The 23404-nt window shown below is 42.5% G+C and overlaps 1 protein-coding gene across 1 annotated transcript; it reads left to right on the top strand.

Moving 5' to 3' along the window:
- Positions 1 to 250: 250 nt before the first annotated feature.
- HAS1 (hyaluronan synthase 1) lies at positions 251 to 23187 on the top strand. Its single transcript, XM_060786166.2, has 5 exons — positions 251 to 326; positions 12302 to 12999; positions 17309 to 17534; positions 20100 to 20232; positions 21401 to 23187. Exons 2-5 carry the CDS (start codon positions 12304 to 12306, stop codon positions 22074 to 22076), a joined length of 1731 nt encoding a protein of 576 aa, XP_060642149.2. The 5' UTR covers positions 251 to 326; positions 12302 to 12303; the 3' UTR covers positions 22077 to 23187.
- Positions 23188 to 23404: the final 217 nt, after the last annotated feature.

Here is a 23404-nt window from a genome sequence, read left to right on the forward strand (position 1 = left end):
GAAGAAAAGAAAAAAAAATCAAGACAGAGAAATCAAGTTGGTTGCAAAATAAGCCAAAGGCGTGATGGGTTTGTTTTGGGTTTTTCTTTCAAGAGGTTGGGGGGGGGGGGGGGAGAGAGAGAGAGAGAAAAATGCCTGCTTGCCCCCAACTTGCCTGGCTGAAGGGAGCTCCCTGTGACATCAGCTGGGGCTCAACCCAGATTGACGCACCCGAGGGTCCGCCCCCCTCCCTCCCTGGCATTCAAAAACCTTCCCCGCCAGAGATGAAAGATAGTCCCGACCCTCCTCGAAAGGAAGCCTTCGCAGATCCTGCTCCGGAGCCGCAGGTGAGCCAAAAGCGAGAGGGAGGCCAAGGTGGGGGTCCAGGAGCCCCCCAAGCTTGCCTGGGAGAGGCAGCCACCCTGTCCCCTCTCAGCAGGGGAGGAGAGAAGGGGCTCGCCTGGAAAGCCAGGGTTCATTCCTTAGCAGAATGAGTTGCCTTCTCGGCCAGGAAGGAACTCCTTGGGTCATTGATGGAATCGGTGTGCTCCTGAGCATACGCAGAGTGCTCCTTCCCCCCCAACCTTGCCATTGGGCATTTATTAACAGATGGAGTGAATGGCTTTCTTTGTCGGGTTTTAATAATCAGTGTACTCCTGAGCTCTTTCTTCCCTATCTTGCCATTGGACATTTGTTAACAGATGGAGTGAATTGCTTTCTCTGCCAGGGCCTTTCAAGATGATTGTTAACCAGTCTGCTCCTGAGCATACACAGAGTACTTTCCCCCACTTTGCCATTTCTTTTTGGATTACTTTTCCTGCCAGAGACTCTCAGGATGATTGTTAACCAGTCTGCTCCTGAGCATACACAGAGTGCTTTCCTCCCTACCTCTCCATTGGGCATTTGTTAACAGATGGAGTGAATTTCTTTCTCTGTCAGGGAATGATTGATAATTGGTGTACTCCTGAGCATGCACAGAGTGCTTTTCCCCCTGTCTTCTCATTGGACATTTGTTAACAGATGGAATAAATTGCTTTCTCTGCCAGGGACTCTTGGGATGATTGATAATCAGTGTGCTCCTGAGCATACAAAGAGTGCTTTCTCCCACCTCGCAATTGGATATTTTATTTGTCCTTCTCCTGAGTATACACAGAGTGCTTTTCCCCCACCTCACAATTGGGTATTCAGTTTGTCTTCTGAGCATACACAGAGTGCTTTTCCCCCACCTCACAGTTGGATATTCAGTTTGTCTTCTCCTGAGCATACACAGAGTGCTTTCCCCCTACCTTGCAATTGGGTATTTTATTTGCCCTTCTCTTGAGCATACACAGAGTGCTTTTACCCCACCTCACAATTGGGTATCCAATTTCTCTTCTGAGCATACGCCGAGTGCTTTTCCCCCACCTCACAATTGGGTATTTCATTTGTCTTCTGAGAATACACAGAGTGCTTTCCCCACCTCACAATTGGGTATCCAATTTCTCTTCTGAGCATACGCCGAGTGCTTTCCCCCACCTCAAAATTGGGTATTTGTCTTCTCTTGGGCATACGCAGAGTGCTCCCTGCACTTTGCCATTTAATTTGTTAACTAATTGAGTTCTGTGCTTTTCCTGCCAAGAACTCTCAGGATCATTTATAATAATCCACATGCCCCTGAGCATGTACAGAGTGCTTTTTCTCATCTTGCTATTGAGCATTTCATTTGTTAATTTATTTATTTCTGGTATTTCTATCTCGTCACCTCTCTACCCCCGAGGAGGGACTCAGGACTCAGGATGTTAACTGATAGAGTTGCTTTTCCTGTTAGCAACTCTAAGGGTCATTGATAAATCAGTGTGTTCCTGAGCATATGCAGAGTGCTTTCCCCCATCTTTCCTTTGTGCACTTAATGAGCTGCTTTCTCTGCCAGGAACTCTCACGATCATTGAGCACTAGTGTGTTCCTGAGCGCACACAGAGTGCCCCCACTCACATTGCCATGGGAGTATTTAATTTGTTGATAAGTAGAGTAAGTTACTTTCTTTGCAAAAAAAACCCTGGTCAGAATAATTGATAGGTGTGCGTCTGAGCATATGCAGAGTGCTTCTTTCCCACTTTGTCACTTTACAAAAATGAATCAGCGGTTAGTAGAGCTTTGCTCCTTGGTGTACTGTATTACAAGAAGGGTCAGCTATTAGGAATGCTTTAGCCATGGATTCCTTTACTGGCAGAAGCTGGACTAGATGGCTTTTGGGTGCAATGCTTCTGTGATTTCTACATAGCCGGAACTGAATCCTGACACTTCTTTCCTTTCGAGAATATAAATAGCTGTGAGTTGTGAGTTAAATTGATGGAAAGTCTGGATTGTAAATTCCAGTACAAGGAGAGAGATATGTGTCTATGTGAATTTTCCAGATTATTTGGCTGAGTTTAAAGGATTTCTTTTTTTCAGAAAGGAAAATATACATACCCTTTTGTCCTGGCAATCAGATTAAATAGAAGCCCCTTTGGCTGTTCTTGGAAATGTTATTTGTAAATCCAAATCCCAATTATCAAAAAAAGGTAAAGGTTTCCCTTGACATTAAGTCTAGTCTTGTCCGACTCTGGGGGGTGATGCTCATCTCCATTTCTAAGCTGAAGAGCCGACGTTGTTCGTAGACACCTCTTAGGTCATGTGGCCAGCATGACTGCATGGAGCACTGTTACCTTTCTGCAAAGGCAGTACCTTTTGATCTACTCACATTTGCAAATTTTCAAACCGTTAGGTTTGTAGAAGCTGAGGCTAACAGCGGGAGCTCACCCTGCTCCCCAAATTCAAACCGCCAACCATTTGGTCAGCAAGTTCAGCAGGAGTCCCCGGTGGCACAGTGGGTTAAACCCCTGTGCTGGCAGGACTGAAGACCGACAGGTCGCGGGTTCGAATCCGGGGAGAGCGCGAATGAGCTCCCTCTATCAGCTCCAGCTCCTCATGCAGTAACATAAGAGAAGCCTCCCACAAGGATGGTAACACATCAAAACATCCGGGCGTCCCCTGGGCAACGTCCTTGCACATGGCCAATTCTCTCACACCAGAAGCGACTTGCAGTTTCTCAAGTTGCTCCTGACATGACTAAAAAAAGCAAGTTCAGCAGCTCAGCGGTTTAACCTGCCTATAATGGATGGGAATTGATAGCTAGGATTAATACAGAGTGTAAAAAAATTGTGGGGATTCGAGATGTGCGACATGATGTCGATGTTCTAGACTCCATGGAGATTTGGGAAGATATAGGATCGCAAAACCTTAGCATTGGAAAGGACTACAAGAGCCCTGTAGTCCAACTCTCTGGCATGCAAGGACTCTGGAAAGATGCCCATCCAAACTGATCCATGACCTCACAACTTTTGTTCCTGGGTTATAAATGTTATTCCCTAATTGGTTGTATCGTAAAGACAAAAAGTTTATTAAACTGCCAAAACTTTAGTTTTTGTGGGACATCCCATAGCAGCATATTTTGCTTGACTATCTCCTCGAGTCTTAACCAATTCTACATAGCTTGTGCCAAAAGAATGATGTTTCTGGAGTATAACAACTACTTTCAAAGTAAGTACCACTCAATCAGAAAATAACATTTTCAAACCAGGAATACATTTTTTTTCATATTGTGTTACATAGTGAGATGGAGAGTCCACCACCCTCATAAGCTCCACTATTGAATAGCTCATATAGTAAAGAAGATCTTCCTAATGTTTAGGTGGCATGTGTTTTTTTTCTTGTAGTCTCTAGAGCAACAGAAAACAAACCAGGTTGTTGTGAGTTTTCTGACTGTATGGCTCTGTTCCAGTAGCATTCTCTCCTGACATTTTGCCTGCATCTATGGCAGACATCCTCGGAGGTAGTGAGTGGGGTTTATATATCTGTGGAATAATATCCAGAGTGGGAGAAACAACTCTTGTCTGTTGGAGGCAAGTGTGAATGTTGCTATTAATCACCTTGATTAGCATTGAACAGCCTTGCACTTTCAAAGCCTGGCTGCTTGAAATCCACAAGCATGTGGACAATTTCAACAGAGGGGAGGAAACCATAAAAATGAATAAAATCTGGCTACCAGTATTAAAAAAACCTCTAAAATCAAAACAGTAAATGAAGAACAACAATTAAAAAATGGGAATTCCAGACAAACAATCAGAGGTTGTGAAGTCTGTTGGAAACTAGGAAAGTGAGGTTTATATATCTGTGGAATGTCCAGGTTGGGAGAAAGAACTCTTGTCTGTTGGAGGCAAGTGTGAATGTTGCAATTAATCACCTTGATTAGAATGGCAGAGCCTTGCAGCTTCAAGGCCTAGCTGGTTGTTGCCTGGGAGAATCCTTTGTTGGGAGGTGTTAGCTGGCCTTGATTGATCCCTGTCTGGAATTTCTCTGATTTTTGAGTGTTGTTCTTTATTTACTGCCCTCATTCTATAGGTTTTTTGTAATACTGGGAGCCAGATTTTGTTCATTTTCATGGTTTGCTCCTCTCTGTTAATATTGTCATGCTTGTGGGTTTCAATGGCTTCTCTGTGTAGCCTGGCATGGTGGTTGTTAGCATGGTCCAGCTAGTCTGTATTCTCCAATAACATGATGTGTCCAGGTTGGTTCATTAGGTGCTCTGCTATGGCTGACTTCTCTGGTTCAGTGAGTCTGCAGTGCCTTTTGAGTTCCTTGATTTGTGTTTGGGCAGTGCTGCGTTTGGTGGTGCCCTATGTAGACTTATCCACAGCTGCATGGCATACACAGCCGGCTTCGTCTTCTACACTACATCCATTCAGACATTTGAAAATGGCTATCAAATCATCTCTCCGCTGTTTCTTCTTCAAGCAAATGAGGATTTTAGCCCAAACATCCAGAGGATAACTTCGTACTTACTTCCTTACTTAGGTGATTGTTGTCTGGGTAAGATTGTCCTCCAAGTGCGGTGTCCTGGTGTGTGTGTGTTTTATTTTTCCCCCATGTCAGGAATGACTTGAGAAACTGCAAGTCTCTTCTGGTGTGAGAGAATTGGCCGTCTGCAAGGACGTTGCCCAGGGGATGTTTTACCATCCTTGTGGGAGGCTTCTCTCATGTTCCCGCATGGGGAGCTGGAGCTGACAGAGGGAGCTCATCCACGCTCTCCCCAGATTCGCACCTGTGACCTGTTGGTCTTCAGTCTTGCTGGTACAAGAGTTTAACCCATCGCGCCACCGGGGGCTCCTATTCATTCCTGGCGGTGAATATAGATGCAGGTGAAACGTCAGGAGAGAATGCTTCTAGAACATGGCCAACAACTATAGACACTATTGCTCCCCTCAACACTTCTGCGTTTAGTTCCACAACCCTGTGTGTTTTTATGAGCTCCCTGCAAATAACCTTCTCCTATTTTTATCTCATTAGAGTTTTTTAATCATTTTATCCTGTGCATGTGGCCTGCTCACTGTTATCGTGGTTGTGTTTATTGGAATGTTATTTTGTTACTGTATTTATACTTTTTTTTCCTATGTAATTTCAATGATGTTGCTTGTTGTTTATGTTCTGGTTTTATTTTGCAGTAATATGTTGTCCAGGTTTGGCCCCATGTAAGCCGCTCCGAGTTCCCATTGGGGAGATGGTGGCGGGGTATAAATAAAGTATTATTATTATTATTATTATTATTATTATTATCATAATCATCATCATTATCATTATCATTGTTACGTAGGTGACTGTGGTGCTCTATTCTTGACCCGCATATTCTCCCACAGTGAGGGCATCGGTTTCCAGATAGAAGGCAGTCCCGGTCGGGGTTGGCTTGACGTACCTTTTTCTGGGCACATGTCTCTCTTTCTCCCTCCACTCATGCCTCTTCAAATTCTACAGCACTGCTGGTCACAGCTGAACTCCAGCTAGAGTGCTCAAGGTCTTCACAGTTCTCAGTATCTATGCCACAGTTTTTAAGGTTTGCTTTGAGCCCAGTTTTTAAGTGTTGGGTTCCAGTATCTTTCGTGAGAGGTGGGGGATTTAATGGCAGATGATGTGTTCTGCATGCCACATTCAGTTCCTACCATCTTCAAGGAAACCTGGGGAAATTCCCCATGTGAGCTCTTGGAGAGCTGCTGTTAACGAACAGGAGGCAGGTCAGAACTAGATGGACTAATATACAATCATTTCCTGTGTTCCCATTGTAATGCCAAATTGTGAGTTTCATGCCCGCGGTGGATTGATTTATCGCTCCACTGTGCGATCCATGCTATGCCCTGGGTATACTGGTCATGAGCCAACCCACAGCCAATGTGCACAATAGGCAGGCAGCCCACTTTTTGGAGTTGCTTACCGGCTGCCCTTGACGGTCTGCTCCCACCTGGGTTGAAAGATCGGCTTGTGAAAGAGCCGTTTGCCAATGTTTTAACCAGCCTGCGCAAACCATTCTGATCTGATGGAAAAGCTGACCTGTTGCATTCAATAGAACAACAGCAGTACGTCTGATCAATCCAGAGCTGTCTGGAAGTAACTTGTCATTTCCGTTATACTTTGAAACAGAAGCTTCAGAGAATTGAAAATAATGGGGGAAGCCAGTTCAAAAGTGGTTTCTAAAACAAAACAAAAACATACCAAACTTATTTATTGGAGGGTAAAGTGGAAGGAGAGGCACACCACGAGTCGGATGTTTCGTTGGAATTACGTTCAGTCTTTCGTGTGTCGTTTGGAGGCTGAGATGCAATTGCTTTTCAGCCAAGGCCACCTACAAAGTTTGTGATTTAGGCAACATTTGAACTGTGAACATCTTTGGCCAAGAAGCCATATTTTTAGAATGTGGTAAGCCACCAATATCAGTTTCCCAGAACAGTTGCCATGGATTTCCAATACAACAAAACTGTGGTGCTTTCCGTCTACAGTATGTCTTTTCATGTGACTACTGGGACACCTGGCTGGTTGCGTCATGCATTGGCTGTCGTGCGTTCAGCTTTTGAGATATATTGTGAATTTTTAAATCTGTGTTTGGTTATTAATTGTTGTAAACTGCCTTGAGAGAGCATAGTGGTTTGAGTTTTGGACCAGACCTCTGGACACCAGTTCCTGCTTGGTCATGAAACCCCCCAGGAAATACAAGGGTTGAATAAAAAGTAATGCCTCCATCTTCATAACTCCTCAACAGATAGCAGTACTGCTATGCGGTAGGTATTGGCTTGTTCAGTAGACTCTCCTCTACAGTTTAATTTTGGCAGGAAGCCTTAGCATTGAACAGTTGTGTTGTTAAAGTGCAAAGTATGGAACCCTGTGCAGACAGTCTGTCAATGCGACTTAAGCAACATGCAGTCATTGAATACTTGACAGCAGAAAGTGTCACCTCAACATCTTTAAACTTACTCGCCCAATGACACACAGAACTCACATCAACACAATCACCATAAACAGCTTGCATTCTCTGATGAATGTCCTTTGGGGTGACACCTTCTGCTGTCAAGAATTCAAGTCGCATTGACCAACTGTCTGTGCAGGGTTCCATACTTCGCACTTTAACAACACAACCATTCAATGCTAAGGCTTCTTGTCAGAATGGAACTGTAGAGGAAAGTTTACTGAACAAGCCAGTACCTGCCACATACCAGTAGTGCCACCTGTTGAGGAGTTACGAAGGTGGAGGCATTATTTTTCATTCATCCCTCCTATGATAGGTTTGCTTTAGGTCACTATAAGTCAGGAACAGTTTGAAGGCAGACAGCAACTGCAAAGCTATCTTGAGTCCCAAACTGGTGGAAATATTTTTATTTTGGATATTTACTGTTATTGTTGTTGTTATTCACCCTAAGGCCCAAATATTATTTCACAATGCTTTAACAATAGAGGAGGTAGGAATGGTGGGAACTGATAGGAGTTAGAACTAATATGGGGGCCCTGTTGGTGCAGTAGGTTAAACCACTGAGCTGTTGAACTTGCTGACTAAAAGGTCACTGGTTTGAATCCGGGGAGAGGGGTGAGCTCCCACTGTTAGCCTCAGCTTCTGACAACCTAGCAGTTCGAAAACATGCAAATGTGAGTAGATTAATAGGTACCGCTTCGGCGGGAAGGTAACCACGTACCATACAGTCATGCCAGCCACATGACCTTGAAGGTGTCTATGGACAACGCTGGCTCTTCAGCCTAGAAATGGAGATGAGCAACAACTCCCAGAGTCGGAAAATGACTGGACTTAATGTCAAGGGGAAACCTTTACCTTTACCTAGAACTAACATGAGAACCCACAGGTGTTTAAACAATTTATAGTGCAACTGAGAACTTTCTCATTGGTTATTCTTGGTAGAACTTATATGCTCTTCTCTGAATTGAATTCCATAACTTCAGTGGGATGTATTCCCAGTTAGAGGTTATATACCAGTCTCCCACAAACACTTTGGTATCTTTCAAATGTGCTGGACTACAGTCCCCATCACTCCCACCCTGCCAGATTGGATATGAACTTACCTGTCAGTGTGTATACAATTATCTGGAAACAAATCTCACTAGGATGATGAAATATATAGTCCAACATATCTGATGGTACTGGATTTGTTTAATTATTATACTGATAGTCCACCCTTTCTGCTCCAAAACTGGTCTTCAAGGTGGCTGAAAGTATGAGTAAGATGATGGAGCAAAAAGGACAAGTAAGAAGAGGGCAAAACTTAAGGTGCTATTCCAGGAGAGGTGCGGTTAACTGTACCCATCACATCAAGTGCTTTTCTCATTTGTTTATCCAGTGACCAACACTGCCAATTGCCTTAAATTTTGAAAACACCCCTTCCTTGGCCCCGTTAATAACTTTTTATAGCTTTACCCGATGTCTTTGCCAATGAGTGAGTTTGGCAAAACTTTGGCACTGTGGAAGCTGAGGGAGTGAGGGATATATCAAGATTTAACCAAGAGTCTAGGAAACTTCCCAGAACCAAGATCAGAGAGTCAACATTTCAGCCATGCTCTTCCTCAAATGGGTGCCTAAATGTTTTGCAATCAGTGGTGGCATTCCCCATCCAGCTCTCCAAACCCAAGGTGCGTCGTGCTCCAAGCCAGGCAAGTTTGTTTTGGCCCAGAAAATCCCATTAAGCAACCCTCTCCAAATCCCTGGCTGTAAAAATATGGTTTACTATTTATTTATTTTCTACACTGTTATCACGCCCTTTTCAGGTTGATGTTCTGCCATTCTGTGACACCCAGATTCAGCTGCTTGAGAGTGCCATGGCAGGGCAACCTTGTTCTGGGCACAAAATGAGTGGTCAGTACAAGTTACCTAATTAACTGGCACGTTGAGGGCACCAATGCAATGCATTATTCTTGCATGTAAGGGGACAAAATATTGTAAGGAGCTGCAGTGGTGCAATGGGTTAAACTCTTGTGCAGGCTGAACTGCTTACCTGAAGGTTTGAATCCATGAGATAGGGTGAGCTCCTGTCTGTCAGCCCCAGCTCCTCATATGGGGACATGACAGAAGCCTCCCACAGTTGTCCCATGGGCATCGTCCTTGCAGATGGCCAATCCTCTCACATGAGAGACGACTTGCAGTATATTCTCAATTCACTTCTGACATAATTTTTAACAGGGGAGGAATGATAAAGAGGTAAATATGGAGGCAGGGCCTTCTACCCAACTGGTTATTGCAGCCCAGGGTTACAATAAGGGACAATCTTTAGAATCAAATGTATGCTGTAACACTGAATCCTGAACTTAGGGTCAGCTCTACCATTGGGCAAAGTTCAATAACGCTTTGAGGTAGCAGATCATAGGGACATAAATGACATCTCTTCTTTCTTTCCAGTGTGTTGGGTAACCTATGTACCTATAAATGGCACACTGCCATTAAGTGCAATGCATAATCCTATCCAAGAGCAGCTGGTGCTCCCAATGTTTCAGTTTCATGGCACCGGGGTAGTGAATCCAATTTCAGCTTTAGTATGAATTTTTTAAAACCTGTCCAAGTTTCAGCATCTTGGATAACTTCTTAAAGTTCAGACTATGACTCTAGAGAAGGTTCACTGCCCAGCTGGCTTCTTCTGGTGCTATCCCATTACTAGCATTCATCCACAGTCCAGTTAGTTTCCGAATATAGAACAGGAAGCCATGCTGTCCTTTGCCTCCAGTGGCAAAATGTCTTGGGCCACTTCTCCCAAAGTTGCTCCTCATCCAAGGTTTTACCTCTCCTGTTGGGAACAAATTAGCTTTTTAGGATAATTCAAGGATCCTAAAAACACACACACACATATACAACCTGGCCCATCACCAAATTTATATTTCTTTTCCCCCATAAATCATCCCATCCTTGTATTATTTTGTGTGTCAGGAGCAGCTTGAGAAACTGCAAGTTGCTTCTAGTGTGAGAGAATTGACCGTCTGCAAGGATGTTGCCCAGGGGATGCCTGGATGTTTGATGTTTTACCATCCTTGTGGGAGGCTTCTCTCATGTTCCCACATGGGGAGCTGGAGGTGACAGAGGGAGCTCAACCCACTCTCCCCAAATTCGAACCACTGACCTGTTGATCAGCAGCCTTGCTGGCACAAGGGTTTAACCCATTGCACCACAAGGTGATAATGATGATGATGATGTATTGTTGAAGGCTTTCATGACCGGGATCACTGGGTTGTTGTAGGTTTTTCCGGGCTATATGGCCATGTTCTGGAGGCAATTTTTCTCCTGACGTTTCGCCTGCATCTATGGCAAGCATCCTCAGAGGTGAGGATGCTTGCCATAGATGAAGGCGAAACGACAGGAGAAAAATTGCCTCCAGAACATGGCCATATAGCCCGGAAAAACCTACAACAACCCAATGATGATGATATTTGATATGAAACTACAGTTCATGAAACCTTTAACTCCCTTACCATTAAGTCTCCAGATGGTCTACCTGTTTATGATAAAGATTCTTTAAGTATCTTGCCGTACAGTACTTAAGGAATGCAACAAGCTAGGGAGCTCAACCCACTCTCCCTGGATTTGAACCGCTGACTTCTGGTCAGCAGTCTTGCTGGCACAAGGGTTGAACTCATTGCACCACCGAGGGCTCCTGTCCTTGGAAATATACAGATAGGATTCAGCATTCCATTTTTTTGTGAGTATGATGGTTGAAGAGTTGAAGCTAAAGAAAAAAAAATCTGGTAAATCCAGATTCTGTACTTAGAGAAGATGAGAGATGTGACCTTAAATGAATTATGCAAATGTAAGGAAAGACCCATAATTTTCTCTTTTTCATACTTTTAGACACTTCTAAAGTATTGCAAAAGGAGGTACAGAATGCCTTCCCCTTTAACATCTTTAAAAGTACTCATACTGAAATTTTCCATCAAATCAATTTCTGCTTATGGTAAACCTATGAATGAGAGACCACCAAGCAACCCACTTACTAGTTGTCTTCTTCACATTTTGCAAAACCAGGGCTGTGGCTTCCTTGACTGAGTCCATCCACCTATAATGTAGTTTTCCTTTTTCCCTACTGCCTTCTACTTTACCATGCTCTATAATAATTTACAATCATTTCGGGATATGTCCAAAGTTTTAGTTTGATCATTTTGTCTTCTTGGGAAGACCTGATTTGCTTGAAGACCCATTTATTCCTATAGAAGTCTATTGCAGGTATTGCAGACATTTCCTATAGCACCACATTTTAAATTGGGGGGTTATGGTGGTGTAAGTCATTTACAGGATTATGACCCTATTCGGCAATTTCTGGGGCTTATAGAATCATAGAGTTGGAAGAGACCTCATGGGCCATCCATTCCAACCCCCTGCAAAGAAGCAGGAAAATTGCATTCAAAGCACCCCCAACAGATTGCCATCCAGGCTTTGTTTAAAAGCCTCCAAAGAAGAAGCCTCTACCACACTCCGGGGCAGAGAGTTCCACCGCTGAATGGATCTCACAGTCAGGAAGTTCTTCCTCATGTTCAGATGGAATCTCCTCTCTTGTAGTTTGAAGCCATTGTTTTGCGTCCTAGTCTCCAGGGCAGCAGAAAACAAGTCTGCTCCCTCCTCCCTATGACTTCCTCTCACATATTTATACATGGCTATCATGTCTCCTCTCAGCCTTCTCTTCTTCAGGCTAAGCATGCCCCAGCTCTTTAACATGTTCCTCATAGGGCTTGTTCTCCAGACCCTTGATCATTTTAGTTGCCCTCCTCTGGACACATTCCAGCTTGTCAACATCTCTCTTCAGTTGTGGTGCCCAGAATTGGACACAATATGTGAGCTTCTGTGCTCACATTTTCCAATCATATCCATAGTCATAAGGGTTAGCAATGTGGGTTTTAAAAATAACTACAATGGAATGATATCATAAATACTTCCCCTACTGCTAAATATTGAACCTCTTGGAGATGACCAAAGGCACTCACTTCTCTGAATTCTTCCTGCTAGGCATGGACGTCACAAAAGCTCCCAAGATCATTGTCTCGACTGGCCGTCGGATCCTCACCATCGGCTTTGCCTTACTCATACTCTCCGTCCTGGCTTGGGCATACATCACAGGGATCCAACTGGTTTCCGACCAGTACCACATCATGGCATTTGGTCTTTATGGTGCCTTTCTCGCATGCCATCTTGTCATTCAGAGCTTCTTTGCCTTTCTGGAGCACAAAAAGATGAGGAGGGACTCGCTGAAATGCAGCTATACAAAGACAGTGGCTCTCACCATCTCTGCTTATCAGGAGGATCCGGCTTACCTTCGGGAGTGCCTTCAGTCAGTCAAGGGAACCTTATATCCCCCTGACAAGCTCCGAGTGATCATGGTGATAGACGGCAACAGCCCTGATGACCGGTACATGATGGATATGTTCGAGGAAGTCTTTGCAGAAGAGGACGTGGGCAGTTTTATCTGGGAGAACAACTACCACCACCAACCTCACCTGGATGTGGATGAAGGGGACAGTGGTTACCAGGCTGGGGATGAGCCATCCCTCTATAGTGAAATAGACATGGATGACCCCGGGCAACTGGTCGTAGAAGAGCTAATCCGGACTAAGAGATGTGTCTGCATCATGCAGAAATGGGGCGGGAAGAGGGAAGTCATGTACACAGCTTTCAAGGCCCTGGGGAACTCAGTGGACTATGTCCAGGTAAGTGATTTCTGTCTCCTTGTCCAATGTTGTATTTTATCTATCAACTTATTTTTCATCTGAGAATCTCAGAGTCCCTGGTGGCGCAATGGGTTAAACCCTTGTGCCAGCAGGACTGCTGACTGATAGGTCAGTGGTTCGAATCTGGGGAGAGTGGGTTGAGCTCCCTCTGTCAGCTCCAGTTCCCCATGCAGAGACATAAGAGAAGCCTCCCACAAGGATGGTGAAACATCAAACATCCAGGCATGCCCTGGTCAACGTCCTTGCAGACAGCCAATTATCTCACACCACAAGCATCTTGCAGTTTCTCAAATCGCTCCTGACACGAAAAAATAAATCTGATAATCTCAAAGTGATGTATGTGAACTGCCATTCTGTTAGTGCCATATACTGGTAGTGTATGTTAACCTCATAGGTGTATACGTCTATTTTTGGCTACTGTGGAAGTTGGTATTCTTTTCCTTCCTCTCTACAGTAACCACACACACATACACCAGACCTACTGTATTGCTCCTGAAGCCTCAATGGCCAATGATGCTTGAAGGAGAACAGAGGCATTGCAGAAGCATCTGGCAGTTTCCCTGTAGCAAGACATAACATTATTACTCCAGATTATCCTATGGACATCAGTAGATTATGTCATCATTTCATGTCTGGCTATAGGAATGGTTCCCAACCTGTAGTCCATGGACCACCAGTGGTTCCCAAGAACTAAAATATGGTCTGCGGCCTGACAGTTACTACACAGTTGCAACGAGAGCGACTGGTCTTGCAAAACCCTCTTATAGTGCCAAGGCTTATTAAATATGGTTTTCTGTGTGTGGATGGCAACTACTGGATGGCATATGTTCAGTATTGGAAACTAGAGCAGATGTGGTCTATCAAATGCAGTTTTCTGAATCAGCACCCCAAATAACCAAACCCAATCTAAAGTTGACCAAACACTGATTCATAACTCTTTCGGTACTAATGTTAGAGAGTGGTCCCTGGTCAGAGTGGTTCCAGGTCAAATGGTCCCTGGTCAGAGTGGTCCCTGGTCAAGTGGTCCCTGGTCAGAGTGGTCCCTGGTCAGAGTGGTCCCTGGTCAAGTGGTTCCTGATCAAAGTGGTTCCTGATCAAAGTGGTGCCTGGTCAAAGTGGTCCCTGGTCAAAGTGGTCCCTGGTCAGAGTGGTCCCTGGTCAGAGTGGTCCCTGGTCAAGTGGTCAAAGTGGTCCCTGGTCAGAATAGTCCCTGGTCAAAAAAAAAAGGTTGGGAACCTCTGGGCTATAGGGTCATAGCCAGATCCTTCTTCCATTCTCCCACTCTGCTTCAGGCATACATGCTGCTCTACGGTAGGCCTGGGAAAGTAATAAATGGCTCGGAATAGCACAGTTCTGCATACAAAACAATTGTGCCACATGGAGCGAACTGTGTTTGCAAGGAGACAATTGCATTCATTTATATCAGCCGAAGAAGAAAGACAGAGAGCAACACCTTTGAGATTAACTGGTATATTTCAGTATAAACTTCTTTGAACTTTAGTACACTTCATTAAATGCAACTGCATCAGATGCAAATAGAGTATCTTAAATTTGATAATGAAACATATCAAAGATGCACCCTGGCTCCCCTGATCCTAGTCTAATACTGCATATCCTCAGCACAACATCCAACTCGATAAGCACCCACCTTGAAACATGCCAACACCTGTAAATGTGTCACTTTAATCGTATTTCTGCATAATTGTTGCCTTAATCTTTGTCTTTACATTCAGTTTCATTTTCCTACCAATCTACAGTTTACATTAAATGCTTAATCATAAGTAAAGTTCACAAGATTGCTATCAGTTAAAGGGTTAAAGAATTTTCATTGTCCTCAACCTTTGTTCTAATAGGAGCTGGGAGCTCCCAAACCTCTGAAGAGCCAAACATCCTTTTGCCCTCCCTATTCAAAGCAAATAAAGAAGGAAAGATACAAATTTACTACATCTACAAAATGTTATACTTTGTGGAAATTTGTTTATCTAGATGCAAAATAATTAATTTTGCTTGTGCTACAGACATGGTTACTAAATAACCCATGTTTCTTTACTCTGTATAACCTGAGGATGGACAACTCCAACCCTTCCTGATTTTATGGGATTCCAGTTTCATCATCCTCAAACATTGCCTATGACGAGAGATTATGTGCACTGTAGTCCAAAAGGCTTTGGAGGACCAAAATTGTCCCTTTCACACATAAATGCCTTTTAAATCTACGAGGGTTGAATAAAAAGTAATGCCTCCACCTTCATAACTCCTCAACAGATGGCAGTACTGGTATGCAGCAGGTACTGGCTTGTTCAGTAGACTCTCCTCTACAGTTCCATTTTGGCAGGAAGTCTTAGCATTGAACAGTTGTGTTGTTAAAGTGTGAAGTATGGAACCCTGCGCAGACGGTAGGTCAATGTGACTTAAGCAACATGCAGTCATTGAATTCTTGACAGCAGAAGGTGTTATCTCAACATCTTTAAACTTACTCGCCCAATGACATACAGTACTCACATCAACACAATCACCATAAACAGCTTGCATTCTCTGATGAATCTCCTTTGCGGTGACATCTTCTGCTGTCAAGAATTCAATGACTGCACGTTGTTTAAGTCACATTGACCGACCGTATGTGCAGGGTTTCATACTTCTTAATTTAACAACACAACCGATCAATGCTAAGGCTTCCCTCCAAAGTGGAACTGTAGAGGAAAGTCTACTGAAAAAGCCAGTACCTGCCACATACCAGTACTGCCATCTGTTGAGGAGTTACGAAGGTGGAGGCATTACTTTTCATTCAACCCTCGTAGATCTAAACTAATTCTGCTTTCCAAATTGATTTCCATACATTATGAAAAGCAATATGTTCTTTTGCCCTAGTTGTTTGCAGCCAAAACATCAACCCATCTCATTAATTTGACCACAGAAAACAGGATTTGATTCTTGCTTGCTCATGGATTACTCACTGCTACGATTAAGAATGTATCATTCCCATTTCACAGATGAGGCAATTGAGCAACGAAAGTGTGACTTTTTTGCCTCAAGCCAGACTTTTTTTGCAAGCTGAGACAGCATCTAAGCCTGGCTGTCTGTTGAGCACCCTCCCAAGTCCCAGCAGGCTCTTCATTGCATGGCACTTCTCCCCAAACAAAACACAAATATAGTTGTTGTTTTCTTAGCAGGGCCGTGAAATCTGGACATTCATGTACACCTCACTTGGTTGCTGTAGATTCCCCTCTAGGAGTAGTAGTATGTGCATGTGAGCTTTGCCAGAGATGAGAAAGCACTGGTATCCCGTCCTTTCATGCAATGGTAACTAGAAGTTACATCCCTCCACTGACAATTTTGCATGAACCACCTATGGCACCTCTTCTACAGACTTCCACTTGTGTTGCCAACGTGTTTCCAGCAAAGTAAAAGCACCAAGAATGTTCTTAGTCCGGTTTTTCTGTTAGGCAGAATGAAGCAACCACCTCCAGCAACCAATTTGGGGTATTTTGAATGACAAGCATATAGTTAATGGACACAATTGGTACTAGGTTTTCATCACCAAGGAAATGGAAATGCACTTATGGGATTTTCTAGCTGGCATCTTTATTGTGGTATATGCTTGTGTGACATGTCCTACACATATGGGTGATTTGCTATAGTGCAACAGATGTATTTTGCTGGTGGCAGTTGGAGTAGTACACATATCGACATTCTGCATTGTGATTACGCATTGCACATTGCAGTTGGACACTGCACAAAGCAACAGCACTCAAACGTTGATGGGTGCCATGTAATGTCACTATCCTGGCTGGATGTTGCATTGTGCTGGCATAATGTATCTCTCCTTCACCAAAATTATTTGGCTGGATTTAGGTCCTAAACCCTATAGTCCGGATGTTTAGCTAGGTTTTTTCTTCTGTGTCAGGAGCGACTTGAGAAACTGCAAGTTGCTTCTGGTGTGAGAGAATTGGCCATCTGCAATGACATTGCCCAGGGGATGCCCGGATGTTTTACCATCCTTGTGGGAGGCTCCTCTCAAGCTGGAGCTGATAGATGGGAGCTCACCCCACTCCCCGGATTCAAACACATGTTACAAAAGAGAAAAAGCTGGAGCTGACAGAGGAAGCTCAACATGCTCTCCCCAGATTTGAACCGCTGACCTTTCTGTTCGCAGTCCTGCTGGCACAAGGGTTTAACCCATTGTGCCACCGCAACTGGCTAGGTAGATGACACAGATTGCTCTGCGTCAGATAGCAAAATCTAATTGTGGTTGTCTTGCCTCCGGTCTAAATTTCTTGCCTTCTCTCAGGTTTGTGACTCAGATACTAAACTGGAGCCACAGGCGACAGTGGAACTGGTGAAGGTGTTGGAGTCAAATGAACGCTATGGGGCAGTTGGCGGGGATGTGCGAATCCTGAACCTCTCTGACTCCTACATCAGCTTCATGAGCAGCTTGCGCTACTGGATGGCCTTCAACATTGAGCGTGCCTGCCAGTCTTTCTTCAACTGTGTCTCCTGCATCAGTGGCCCTCTGGGTAAGGCTTCTCCCAACCATGGCTTCGTTCTTCTTCATCTTAATAGACAGTGGTGTTACTACTTAAGATCGGAAAGAACATGGGATTTCCCCCAAATTTGATATAGACAGTCGTGATTCATCCTCTGCTATCCCACTTTTTCAGCTGCTTTCGAAATGTCTCTTCTCCTCCCATTTTCCTTCAGTTTACATTGTTCCAAACTGGGTTCAAAACATAAAAGTAGTTACCGTATATACTTGAGTATAAGCCAAGTTTTTCAGCCCTTTTTTCAGGCTGAAAAAGCTCTACTCAGCTTATATTTGAGTCAAGGTTATTATTTTACTGTGTTGTTATTATTATTATTATTATTATTATTATTATACTCTATTATTATTATGACATTTATATTATTTTCTTCTATATTTATTATTTATTTCATTTATTATTTCATTCTATTTTATTATTATATATATTATTTTATATAATATTATTTTATTCTGTTTATTCTTCTTATTATTACATTTATTATTTTACTTTATTATTATTATTATTACATTTATTATTTTACTCTACTATTACTGTTATAACATTTCCATTATATTACTCTATTATTATTATTATTATTATTATTACATTTATTATTTTGCTTATTATTATTATTATGACATTTATTAGTTCACTTTATTATTATTATATTTGTTATTTTTCTCTATTTATTATTATTATTATTACATTTATTATCTTACTCTATTATTACTGTTATTATAACATTCCCATTATATTACTCTATTATTATTATTATTATTACATTTATTATTTTGCTCTATTGTTATTATTATTACATTTATATAATTTTCCTCTATTATTATTTATTACATTTATTAGTGTACGCTATTTATTATTATTCTGTTTATTATTTTACTCTATTATTACTGTTATTACATTTCCATTATATTAATCTATTATTATTACATTTATTATTTTATTCTATTATTTTTGTAAGGATACTGTACGTAAGCACATTTACATTGAAGAAGGTTAGAATTATGGTTGAATCAGAGTTGGACAAACGTTTGTTAAAATACGGTTTTATGTAAATATTCAAAAATATATAATCAGCTGATGGCTCAATTAATGTAATTTTATTGGTACCTATTTTTATTTTGAAATTTACCAGTATCTGCTGAGTTTCCCACTCTTGGCTTATACTCGAATCAATACGTTTTCCCAGTTTTTTATGGTAAAATTAGGTGCCTTGGCTTATATTCAGGTCAGCTTATACTCGAGTATATATGGCAATTGATCAGTGGAGAGAAAAGAGGAGAGAGTATAATTGTGTCCTTCTCAGTAGGCTCAGGCAAAAACAAACTGCTGCAGCCTCTCCTAGCTTATTAATAGCAATTGTCATCTTCACTATATTCTGATGTTGCTTGATCATACTTTTCTCTTGCTAAATGTTTACTGCACCCAATATCAGGGTTTTTTGTGTGCGAAGTAAGCAGCACTTTAGTCCTGGGGGAATACTCTAAATGTAAATTGTACGTTATGTACCTGTGCAAGAATAACTATAATGGACATCAGAATTCAGTTCTTGTGGGTTTTTTCGGGCTATATGGCCATGTTCTAGAGGCATTTCTCCTGACGTTTCGCCTGCATCTATGGCAAGCTTCCTCAGAGGTGAGGTCTGAGGATGCTTGCCATAGATGCAGGCGAAACATCAGGAGAAATGCCTCTAGAACATGGCTATATAGCCCGAAAAAACCCACAAGAACTGAGTGATTCCAGCCATGAAAGCCTTCGACGACATCAGAATTACTCAAAATAAATAAGCATGCTAAATCTATATAAATAAAAATGTAATGCTTGTTTGTGGGATTAACATAATTCAATAACCACTGGACAAATTGACACCAAATTTGGACACAATACATCTATCAGGCCAATGAGTGACCATCACTCATAAAAACACTGAAAAACACAGCAGAAGGGACTTAAAAAGCAAAAAATATATACAACGCATGCACAATACCACATATATACACATATACACAAATATATATACACAAAAACCACATATACACAGTCTGGGCAACAGCAACGCATGGCAGGGGATGGCTAGTGATATATAAGGAGCTGGGGGTGGTGACGGTTGACAAGGAGCTCTGGCATGGGCTGGTCCATGATGTCACAAAGGGTCTGAAGCGACTGAATGAATAAACAAAAATACTATCAGTTTTAATGTGCATTCTCATCTATAGACTGGTATATGCAATTATGCAAAAATGATTAGCTGTACTTCCATTGTCCTTTCAGAGACAATATTGCACATTTTTATAGCTCTGTGGTGTCTCTTGAAATAATTTATGATAGTAGTTCTTAAACTTCTTAAGTAATGGACCAACCTGAGAGCTGTGAACCCTCTTTCCCCAAAGTAACCAAAAAAAGATCAAGGGAGAAGGGTCATTTTTAATTTTTTTTGCATTGGGTTCACAGCACCCCTAAAGTCTATCTGGAGACACCAGGTTTGGGACTCAGCAGGTCTTTCTCCATTTCTGGTCTCATCTTCTCGCCATCTTCCCTCTTCAGGCTTGTATCGGAATGACCTCCTGCAGCAGTTTCTGGAGTCCTGGTACAATCAGAAGTTCCTTGGAACCCATTGTACATTTGGGGATGATCGGCACCTCACCAACAGGATGCTGAGCATCGGCTATGCCACCAAGTAAGTAAACATAGCTAACTCGATCTTCTAAAACAAGATCCATGTAGGATGCATCACAGCAGGGAGATAGGAAGAATACAGTTCAACTCCTGTCTCCATGTGCGAGATACGTTCCAGGAATTTATGGGGATATGCAAAATGATGAATATTTGAAAACTCTATTGAACCAACAACCTCAGGTGGAAGCAAACCATAGAGGTATGACGAAGGACCTCAAATACCTAGATGGGAAAAGACCTTTCTGCGAAGCTCTGAAGTTGTGAATTTTAAATTGCATTTCATTAAAACTTTTCATGGTTTTAATGATGTTGTATCCTACTTTGAGCCGCAGGGAAAGGCAAGTAATGCAATGATGATGATGATTATTATTACTATTATTATTATCACAACCTCTGAGGATGCTTGCCATAGATGCAGGCAAAATGTCAGGAGAGAATGCTTCTAGAACATAGCCATATAGCCTGAAACACCTACAACAACCCAGTGATTCCAGTCATGAAAGCCTTCGAAAATTCATTATTATTATTATTATTATTATTATTATTATTTATCATCATCATCAGTCACCAGTCTTTCTCAGAAGTCAATACCTGGAAGCTCTAGAGCTCATTTGCATATAATGAATGACTCCTGTTGGATGTTTGTAATTTTTTTTTAAATTGCCAAGGTCATTTTAAGCTGAAGCTAAGGAAAGAATTATTGTCTGTTGGCTAGCATTGCAAAGCTTTGCAGCTTCAAGGCTTGGCTGATTCCTGCCAGGGGGAATCATTTGTTGGGAGAGACAAGAATTCTTTCTCCCACCCTGGACACTCCACAGATATATAAACCTCACTTGCTTAGTTTCCAACAGACCTCACAACCTCTTAGGATGCCTGCCATAGATGCAGGCAAAACGTCAGGAGAGAATGCTTCTGGAACATGGCCATACAGCCTGAAAAGCTTACAACAACCCAGTGATTCCAGCCATGAAAGTCTTTGACAATACATAATAATAATAATAATAATAATAATAATAATAATAATAATACTTTATTTGTATTCCACTCTATCTCCTCGCGGGGACTCAATAATATTAAGGAGGCTCAATAATAATAAGATGCTAGGCTGTTATGGAAATAGAAGCATACCTGGATTACATAATATTGATTTTCTCCTCTCCTTGCACTAGATACACTGCTCGCTCCCGCTGCTACTCAGAGACCCCGTCCTTATTCCTGCGATGGCTGGCACAGCAAACCCGTTGGACCAAATCCTACTTCCGGGAGTGGCTCTACAATGCCCTCTGGTGGCACCGTCACCACTTATGGATGACCTATGAGTCTGTGGTCTCTGGCATCTTCCCCTTTTTCGTCACAGCCACCGTCCTACGGCTCTTTTACGGGGGAAACCTGTGGGACATACTGTGGGTGCTACTGTGTGTCCAGTTGGTGGCCTGCGTGAAGGCCCTTTACGCCTGCTGGCTGAGGGGAAACTTCATCATGATCTTCATGTCCCTCTATGCCGTGCTCTACATGGGTGGCTTGCTCCCGGCTAAATACTTTGCCATCGTGACCATGAACAAGAGCAGCTGGGGCACCTCGGGCCGGAAGAAAATGGTGGGGAACTACATGCCTCTGCTGCCTGTTTCTATTTGGGGTCTGCTCCTTTTGGGAGGCCTGATCTATACCATCTACCTAGAGGCCTTCGCTGATTGGACAACAGATGACAAGCGAACCGAGATCTGGTACCTTCTCATTGGTTCAGCCATCTACCTGGGCTACTGGACATTCATGATCATGCTCTATTGGGTGTGGGTTCGGAAGTGCTGCCGGAAAAGAGTAGATTTCTACAGTGTTGAGGTGTGAAGTGGACAGAGAGAAAGGGCTGGGCAACTTGATATCTATACCTGGCCACTACTGGACAGGTGAAGACTGGGAATTGGGAGTCTTAGTTTGTTGACAAAGTTCTAGCCTAGGAGGAGCTTCTCATGGAGTTTGTGATTGAGGATGGCCCCCTCTTCCTTGCTTCCCCTATAGTCAGTAGAGGTGAAGTCTAGGCTCCTTGAGTTCTCTTCCAGAAGCCAAGTTCTGAAGAAGCCTCAAAACTGGTGGAAGGCGCCTGGAAGATGATGGTATCTCAGGAAGGGTATCTGTTTCACCCAACTGACGGAGAGAAGCTCCTAGTTACCCCTTCTCTCTCATTTCTGCACCCGGGAAACATTTCTGACCTCAGTTTATTTATTAGTATTGAATGTTCTCATTCAGGGAGCACCAGCATTGTCTTCTTTCACTTCTGAGACATGGCACTGCTGCTGTGGGGAAAATATAGGGATCTGCGCTGCACAAGACCCGGTCTCATTGCACTGAATGCCAGGACACTTCTGAGTCGGAGCAGAGCGGCCATTCTGACAGAAAGAGACTCAGATGTTGCAGATGTTCTACTGAAGTTTGCAAAAGGTTGGAGAAGTGGAGGAAAAAACTCTTTCTTCTCTAGAATGGGAGTCCTGGCCTATACAATGACTTTACTTCTCTCTCTCTATCTATCTCTCTCTCTCTCTCTCTCTCTCTATTTTTTCTCTCTCTTTCTTTTCTGAAAAAAGTAAACAAAGGCATTGTGCCTTATCTTGCCTTATGGACACTTGAGGTTTTACAAAGCATAGGTTTACAGTTGGGCAACAGAAATGGGGAAATCCTACCTTGCATTTTTTTTCTCAACCTGGAAAGAAAGATAACACTGGTCAGTTTCCCCATCATCTCTTTCTTACTATAATGAGTGGGGGGGGGGATCGGTTTCGTGCAAGAAAATGAAGGCATCCAAAGTTATTTATTTGTCCTATTTTAATAATTAAAAAAGTCTATTTAATGGTTTCTTTAAGGAAAAAAGGAAAAAAATAGTTGAATGATGAGAATTTTTTTAAAAAAAATAATGACAAAGTTTTATAAATACTGTAAAATAAATCTTTATTTATTTTGGAAACATTCTGATGGCGTGCTTATTTTAATTTTACTGTTGGAGAATGGACTGCTGCATGACAACATTTGTGGGTCTGACTTTTGCAGATTTGATTATTTATGGATTTGGTTAATAGGGATCTCTAGACCTGCCCCACATCCTCCAGCTCGATTCTTTGGTCAGCTTCGGCCAGAAAAATAAATATAGTAGAGTCTTGCTTATCTAACATGAACAGGCCGGC

The sequence above is a fragment of the Anolis sagrei genome, chromosome Y, assembly GCF_037176765.1.
Source record: "Anolis sagrei isolate rAnoSag1 chromosome Y, rAnoSag1.mat, whole genome shotgun sequence".
In the NCBI taxonomy this organism is placed as follows: domain Eukaryota; kingdom Metazoa; phylum Chordata; class Lepidosauria; order Squamata; family Dactyloidae; genus Anolis; species Anolis sagrei.

What these genes read in the sequence shown, in the direction of transcription:
- HAS1 (XM_060786166.2), top strand. Translation starts at nt 12,304, where the DNA reads ATGGACGTCACAAAAGCTCCCAAGATCATTGTCTCGACTGGCCGTCGG. An exon ending in ACTCAGTGGACTATGTCCAG is followed by an intron (nt 13,000 to 17,308) that starts GTAAGTGATTTC and finishes GCCTTCTCTCAG; the next exon opens with GTTTGTGACTCAGATACTAA. An exon ending in CTGCATCAGTGGCCCTCTGG is followed by an intron (nt 17,535 to 20,099) that starts GTAAGGCTTCTC and finishes TTCCCTCTTCAG; the next exon opens with GCTTGTATCGGAATGACCTC.